This window comes from Belonocnema kinseyi, chromosome 5 (genome assembly GCF_010883055.1).
Source record: "Belonocnema kinseyi isolate 2016_QV_RU_SX_M_011 chromosome 5, B_treatae_v1, whole genome shotgun sequence".
Classification (NCBI taxonomy): domain Eukaryota; kingdom Metazoa; phylum Arthropoda; class Insecta; order Hymenoptera; family Cynipidae; genus Belonocnema; species Belonocnema kinseyi.
The window spans coordinates 100,143,458-100,152,221 of record NC_046661.1 but is presented as its reverse complement, the minus strand read 5'-3'; the positions used below and the strand labels follow the sequence as shown (position 1 = coordinate 100,152,221).

Sequence of the window (8,764 nt, the reverse complement as noted above, 5' to 3'; positions counted from 1 at the left end):
GATAAATAGCCCAAAATTGGTAGCGTATTACTTCAAAGGCATTGGACCACGGGTTAAACTTTTTTTATTATTTATCAAACTTTGGGCAATTATTTTTACACCTAATAAAAGAAATTAGGTGGATGAGCTAGACAAAAATTGATATATATTTTTTTGAAACACCTGATTTAACACCCACCTATATAGAGAATTCCGTCCAGGTCGAGATTTTCGTTGCTTCCTTGACTGTTTATTACAGCGATGTGATCATCAACAGCCAGGGTGTGTCTTTTGGGAGCTGGTCGACCTATACTGACAGCGTGCCATTTGTTGTCATTGAGTCTCGTTTTTGACGTGTCTTTAATTTTGACAGGCCCATCACCCAAATCGAAAACGTAGGTAATGTGACCATTCACTAATTCCACAGCAATGAAATCCCTCTCACGACCAGCGTTGAAGAGGATAAGGCCATTAGCTTCTCGAGTCTTGAACTGAAATATTAAACTTGGATTAGAATTTTGGTTCTTTTGGTTAAAAGCTTATTTATTGAGCTGATCGAAATGTGTAGGATTAAACATATAAACGTTTCGCTTATTGTGATTATCAAGCTTCATCAGTATATAATAAAGTTTTTGTTTGAAATTTTTTGGAATAAAAAAAATGACATTCATCTTCTGTTTCTCTAAAGAAACATGTCATGAGAATGATATGAATTTATGTGCTTTTTTTCTTGAGCGGTTGCTTAGTTTTCATAATTCCACCACGCGCCATCAGACACTCTTTCTACAACCGCAGTACCACACACTTCAGCTTCGTACCACACACTTTCGTTTTCTTGGTTCTCTTTGTTCTCCATACTTGACCTAAGTTCATTTTGAAGACTTGAATGTAAGTTTTATTAGTTTGGTAATGACTGATGAGGAGAAAAACATTCGGAGGTTAAAATATTTTTGCAGACACGAAAACCCTTCAACTATCCAGGATTTGAATGCATAATTTTATCTCATCATAGTGGCAGCCTTAATTTTGATTCCATGCAGTGAGTGAATAATAATAAAATTATTTAAGGCCATAAGGAACCAATGAACGTTTTTTTTGTATTTCCAGAAGTTAAAAATCATACAAATGTTCCTTAGTGACATTAAATGACTTCTCAAATTTTCAACTCGGTATTCAATTAGTTCAGATGTAAATTCTTAAAAAAAAAATCGACTCTGAAACCGCACATATATTGGTTTAAGATGTAACTTTTTAATAAAAAAATTGCTCCGCCCCAGAAAATTCAAAATCGAATATGATTTACAGGTCCCCTATTTTGAGTTTTCTCTTTTAAGTTGATTTTTTGTTACTCTTATGTTCTCAATGTCTATAAAATTCATGCATTTAAGTTTTATACATAAAATTGTCCCCTTTTACATTACCATGAATGTAAATAATTAAATGGAAATTTTCTAACTTATTTTTCAAGGAAAATAATAACTTTTTACATTTTTCTATGGTAAGTATTTTTCATAAAACTTAGTTCAAAATGTTTATTAAATGGCACGCAATAATGGTCATGTAAAAGGGGATAATTCCATATGTAAAAATTCTTACACATGTATTTTCAAAGTATTGAGACAATAAAATAAATAAAAAAGACAAAACTCAAAAAGGGGACCTCATAACATATTCTAAAGCATATCCTACTTTGAATTCTTTTTAAAAATTTGTTGACTAAAATGGTACCACCTAGTCTAGTTAGGACGAAATGCCGCCATTATATTTATGAATTATTACTGCGAACTGCAAAGAGCATTATGACGTGACTCGAGGATTTAAATTATAAAACGCCTCGAGATAATTGAAGGCGTGGTCTCTAAGTTTTGAACAAGTTTGAAATTCAAGACTCCTTCTATTATTGTGTGTACAAAGAGGCACATCACTTTTCAAGTTTGTGGATATATAATTATCCCAATTTTATCAAAACTTCAACACTCTAGATTACAGAGTGCAAAGAAATTTCTATTTTTTATATTGAAATTAAAATTTTTCTTCTCTATTGGAACTGTTTTCGAAGCAGAACACGAGGAGGGGGTCTCGCAAGGAAAGCATTACATATCCTGATGATAATAAATAATTTAAAATAATATAACTAACTTTAGAGGCAATGTAATTAAATATTAGAGATTTTAAGTGATGCAATTGAATTCGATTATATTTAATGAAATGCAATTGGAGGTAAATTCAACTTAGTAATTAAAATTAAAATGATAGAGTTTGAGGTTATTTATTGATATACTACAAAATTGATAGGGCTATAAACATAAGTGCGAAAATAAATTTAACTACATTTAACAGAATTCAAAAGAATGTAATGTTATTCAATTAAATAGACAAAAATAAAATGTGATTTAAAGAAACACTTTATTTTTATTTAATTGTAAGTCAATTCAGTATTTATTATTTTCGTATAAAGTTTAATATGTATATCAAAATTGAATATTATTGATAAATCAATAAAAAAGTCCAAATAGATGGTGCTAATTTTATTTGGAAATATTATGTTTTATTATCTTATCATTAAAATATACGAGTCCCAATAAAACACCCAATCACCATACTTTATGTCCAATAAGTATGATATAATAAATTTTTCGGGAAAATATTGTGCCAGTTTCATGTCAGGTTATGAGCTCTGATTCTATTAAAATTGAAATATACGTCAGTCTTTATAAGGCTCACGCTTTACTTCAGGCATAAAAAGACACGAGAATCCCTTTTAATAGGCTTACATTATAATAAAAGGTGGAAATAAAACATGAAATGTATATGTATAGTCCCTTTAAGAGAAGATGGTGTGGCCTTTCGTTATTAAAGACAAGAGTAAAAAGAATAATTGAATAATAAATCACAGCTTTGATAATTTTTTAGACTTTAATTATACTTAAAAATAGGAGTTTCACGTAAACATTTAAAAATTATGGATATTTCAGAATAAAAATCAATAATTTTCTATAAATTACTTATCAAATTATAAAGCAAAAAAACTTGTGTGATTGAAATTTCCCGCCACTGAGTTTTCGAGTCCTGTCGTCACTTTTCAGACATGCGCTGTAGGGTACTATAACATTTATGGCTGCGCAGTAGAGTTTAATGAAACGTATAGATGCGCAGTAAAGTTTTTTTGATATTTAGGGTTGCGCAATGATGCCTTAATAAAATCTGAAATTAATTTATAGTACAAGATTGAGCAGAATAAGTTATAAGGTACCTGAAAGTAGATGTTTGTTTCGACGTAAGCTTTGAGAACAGGCAGACCAACAAAAGTATGTTTCGAAGTAAATGTAACTGGATGGTGGACGGGATGGTTTCTTTTTCCAAACTTTCCTGTAACTCTGATTATGGGAGTTACACCCTGGTGTGAATTTTGATGCGAACCAGCGCTTCGGGCGATTTCCAAATAAGAATATCCGTTGAACCAGACCTGCTGGAGCTGACCAATAAAGTGTGGCATTTCCTCTCCGGAATGAAGATAACCACCAACGTGAAGAGTTCGGAATTCCAAGACGCTATCTTTGTTCAGAAGCGCTTCGGCTGAAAAAAGAGAAAGAAAAAGTTACCTTCCGAGTGTAATAAGTTGTTACACTAATCTTTCTCCATCTCAAGAAAAAGGTGGTTTTCTTTAGAAAGAAATTTGAGTTTGGTCGAAGATCCAAAGGAAGATTCGTCAGATATTTTAAAGGAACGTTTTTTAATTGTTCATGAAAAATTAAAAAAACATTCTTTCAAAATATCTTATTGCATGAAGAAAGATGAAACGAATCACATTAATTGCAATTGATGTTATTCGTTTCATTTTTCTTCATATGAGTTTATTTCCCAATATTTTGTTGTAGATTTTACAGACAACAATCTTATATGGTTTCAAAATGCTGTATATGATTTACAGCAGTTTATTTATTTTCTGCGAAAAAATTCCACTAAATTCAGTATGGATGACACCATTTTTTATTTACTTATGTAGAATTCTTTCAGATTAGCAGATTAGTTTTCGTATTAACAAAATATATCTTGCTGTGTGTGGAATTAACCGACATCGTGCTTTTAATATTTGTTTAACATTTAGAAAACATAAAAAATGCATTTTCATGGCATTTGCGATAATAATATTCATCAAAGTAGAATTAAATTTCACCATTTGAATTAGATTTTATTTTAAAGTTCAACAGTAAAAAAATGTTGAGCTTATACCTTGATCCTGTAATATGAAAAATTTCACTTCAAAAGTTGACGCTTTGAAGAAAGAACCTGTTTTAGTCTAAAGTTCAAGCCCAGATGAAAAAAGTTATATATATAGTTTATATATAGTGGACAAGGCAATGATATTTTTCATTGTCGAACCACTTTGTTAACAACTGATTTCTGTCGGTTCATGATACATAATTTTAATTGAAAACACCTTTTTTTTTGTTTAAAACTAAATTGTTTTCTTAAAAATTGTTTTGTTGCAGAAAATAATGTTTTTGACTGGAAATTTAACTATCACATGTTTGGTTTAGCATTTATCTTCTTTGTTAGAAAATTCAGCTATTTTGTTGAAATTTTTTTTATTTTGTTGGAACTTTGTCTTTTGTGCTAGAATAATGATCTTCTTGGCGACTTACTTATCTTTTTGGTTGAAAGTTAATTTTTTCGATTAAATATTTTTTGACAATTCATTATTTTTTTCAAATCAATTTTTTTTACTAAAAATTTAACTATTTCATGTTTGGTTTAACTTTTACGTTATTCACTTGAAAATTCAGCTATTTGGTTAAAATTTATGTATTTTGTATTAACTTTGTCTTTTGTCTTGATGACATTCATATTTTTGACTAAAAATTCATTTCTTTGGTGGAAAATTTAAATAATCGTTTGAAAAGTCCTTTACAAATCAAAACTTTGGTTTAAAATTCATTTATTTGATTAAAACTAATTCTTTTTTGTTAAAAGTTCATTTCTTTAATAAAAATTAGTTTGAAAAAATAAAAATTAGTTTTTTTTTTAACTGAAAATTTAATAATTCCTTTTTTGTCGAAAATTTATCTTTTGTGATAGACATTTAATTTTCTTCATCGAAAATTCATCTGTTTGGTTAAAAATGTCTTTTTTGTAGATAGTTCATCTTTTGGGTTGAAAATACAACTATTGGGTTAAAAATCCATATTTTTGGTTGAATATTCATTATTTAAGTTAAAAATTAATTACTTTTTTTGGTTTAAAATTCATCTTCTTCACTTTTAAAAGCATAGCTATTGAGTTAAAACTTTCTGTATTTTGTTTAAATTTTGTCTTCTTTCGCAGAATTCTAATCTTCTTAGTGGAAGAAAATTCCTTAAAAAATTCCAAATTTGATTGCAATGTTATGTATTCTGTTGAAAATCAATATTCATTCATCAATCATTCAATATTCATTCTGTTGAGTTTACATTTTAACTATATTTTGTTAAAAATTCATCTATTTTTATTTATAGTTGTCATTTGTTGGTCGAAAATTCATCTTCTGCGCTGAAGATTCATCTATCGGGTTAAAAATTAATTTTTTTTGTTGAGAATTAAATATCTAATTTGAAATTTATTTCTTTGCTTAAAAATGTAACTATATTGCTAAAAATTCCCTTTTTTTGCTGAAATTGTATATTTTTACGTAATTTTTGGTTTTCTAAAATAATTATATCAATTTAAATAATATAATAAAAATATAGGAAAATTGCAATTTATCACCTGTTCCAAAAATCAAATTTTGATTGATATTGAACAATAAAGTTACATTTTCTCAAGTCAAATACAAATATGAAATCTGTTGAATATTTCCGGCTTTAGTTAAATAATAAAATGTTCTATTATCTTTGTCACTGCCCTCGAATTGAAACTGAAATTCTTAATTATATTTGTGAATTTGGCAGCATTATTTCTTTAGAGTTGTTATCATGAAAAGTACTATTGCCGCTTTTCTGATAATCAGTTCCGATGAAAAAAACGAAATTAGCCAATAAAAAATAGACAATTTGGCAAAAGGAAAATTCGGGACAAATTTCAGATTTGTTTATTCAGTTAGACAAATACAACAAAGTTATGCTCAATTGGTTTCGTTAAAAAAAACTGTGTTTATTATTTTTGTAGTAATGAAAGAGGTAGGATTGTTAATACAATTATTTGTACCATAAAATTTTTTGCCCACAAATAATGATCATCATATGGGGTTACTGCAAAGTTATTTATAGTTAATGCATTATTGAAAAAAAGAAAGTGTAATAAAAAAAAAATTCACATTCTGTATTCATTAAAAAAAAATTCTTTGATTTAACAATGTGTGTCACTAGAACAAGAGAGTTCCAACGCGGATTTTTAAAGCCACTTGAGTCTCATTTGTTTTGTTATATGAAGTAGTAGGAAACAAGTGGGAAGCAAGTGACTTTGAAAATGTCGGAAAAAGTTGTTATTTTATGTCGAAGTTTTGAATTATTTAAGGGCGAAATGAAAATGCTCATATTAGTCGAATAGTTTGAGCGAAAGGAAAAAAATGTGTGGGTTGACATCATAAAAAAGTGCAACAAATTTTCGAAATCGGTTAATATATTATTCTGTTTGGTTTTCGGGTTGAAAATTTTCAAAAATTCATATTGCTCTAAAAATCATGGAAGTTTATTTTGCAGTTTTTGATATTAGACAATAATAAAAAATTATTGAATATGAAATAATCTTTTTTAATTTCGAACCTTTTAGAAATGTGCTGAAAACATATAGTTTTGATTCAGTTTAATGCACAATTTTTAAGAAAAAGTTTAATATTTTAAACCTGAAATTTCTTTAGATAGAACAAAAAATGTTTTTTTTTCTTTTATAGAATTTTTTTTGTGGTGTTTCAGATAAAAATGAAAAAATTTCAAATTAGTTTATTTGAACAAAACAATATGATTTTTTTAGCATAAAAGTTAAAATTTTAATCTCAAACGACGAATTTTTAACAAATTAGTTGAAATTTTAACCAAATATTTAAATTTTGTACCTATACAAAGATGAATTTTCAACTAAGTAGTCGAATTTAAAGAAAAAATTGTAAATTTTAAACCAAGCAGTTTAATTTTAAATAAAAATTAATTTTTAGGTAAGCAGTTGTATTTATAACCACATGGTTACAAGGTTTAGAGTAAGAGACAAGTTATCTATAAAACTTCATAAAAAAACAGTTGCATTTTTTAACAAATAGTTAAATAATTGTCAAGCTAAACAGACGAATTTTGTAGAAGGCCGTTAAATTTTCAATAAAGTGATTAATTTTTCAACAGAACAGTTGAATTTTTAACCAAATATTTGAATTTTCCTTACAAAGATGATTTGTAAAAAAATGTGATAATTGAAATTTCATCCTAAAAATATGAAATTGGTTTTTCTATGTATAATACAAACGACGATTTTTCTGCCATGAAGAATAATTTTTACCATAAAATATGAATTTTCAAGAAAATATATGAAATTTGACTAAAACAGAACTTTCAACAAAAAAGTGGAAAAGTTAAATTTTTAGCTAGAAAATTAATTTTTTACAGTGAAAAAACAGATGAATATTTAACAAAAACAAAAATCAACTAAAAAAGATTAAGTTTCGACCATAAATGCAAAAGCTATATATATATATATATTCAGTTTAAAAATTAACTTTACACACAAGAAAAGAAAAGAACTTTCATGAAAAAAGTTAAATTCATAACCAAAGAGATGAACATTCAACCAAAAAATTAAATTTTAATAATCTAGTTAAGGTTTTACTTGAAAAGTAGAATTATTAATTAAAAAATATTAATTTTCAATAAAAAGTTAAACTTTCAACCAAAAATATGAATTTTCAACTAAGACAATCAATTTTTAACTGAAATAGTTAAATTTTGAAATTAAACAATTATTTCAAGCCAAAAAACAACGAATTGTTAACCAATGGGATGAATTTTTTAACGAATTTATAATTCTTTAAAAAAATCTAACAAACTAGTTAAACCAACAAAGATTAATTTTCAACCAAAAAATTGCATTCTAAAACTCTTATCCAAAAAGATGAAATTTCTAGAACCGATGAAATTTTAAATGGAAATATAAGTTGTCAAAAAAAAGTTGAATCTTTAACCAAGAAAGATGAACTTTCAACAAAAAAAAAACAGTTAAAAAACTTCATTTTTTAAATGTCCTAATTTACCATTAACCAATTTCGCATTTTTCCTTAACATTGACGTTGACAGGCCAGAATCTTAATCTCATAACAATTTTAGCATAGAATATTTTATAAACGGAATAACAAACTTTCAATTTAAAATCAAAAAATTTTATATAGAAGTTATTCCAAGTACCTCATATAAAAAATTCCCTGACTTTTTCCCGACTATTAAAATTCCTAGGCTTTTACCTGACCTACAGCCATCACCCTACATGGATATCTGGATTGCTAGACTAATTTGCACAGATATTTGAATTTGGTCCAATTAGCAGTCTGCAATAAATAATTACTGCGAGCTAAGCGTTGGAGGATAAATAATTAAGCATAAGGTGAACCACCCTCGTATCAGTTTAAGAAATGAAACAGACCCAGACCTCGAAATGAGGTGTAGAACATTCATAATGCAGACTATGGTCATGTGCATTCCTCGTGGCTCAATTTCAGCTGCCTATGATTCCCTGATGGTGCATAGGGGTCCCTTGAGTACAATTATCGTCCTTATTCGATCGATGCATCAAAGTATATCTACCTAAAGGCTTCAATGGCAATTGGTTG

At 27.6% G+C, this 8,764-nt stretch overlaps 1 protein-coding gene across 1 annotated transcript in view; it reads right to left on the bottom strand.

The window, feature by feature from the left end:
* LOC117173804 (neurexin-3-like) overlaps window positions 1-8,764 on the bottom strand; it is a 435,470-nt gene that overhangs the window by 190,562 nt on the left and 236,144 nt on the right. The window contains exons 9-10 of the mRNA XM_033362447.1: window positions 3,233-3,555; window positions 179-470 (exon numbers count right to left, since the gene is read on the bottom strand). Of these exons, the coding sequence (XP_033218338.1) occupies window positions 179-470; window positions 3,233-3,555 (615 nt within the window). The remainder of the gene's footprint in view (window positions 1-178; window positions 471-3,232; window positions 3,556-8,764) is intronic.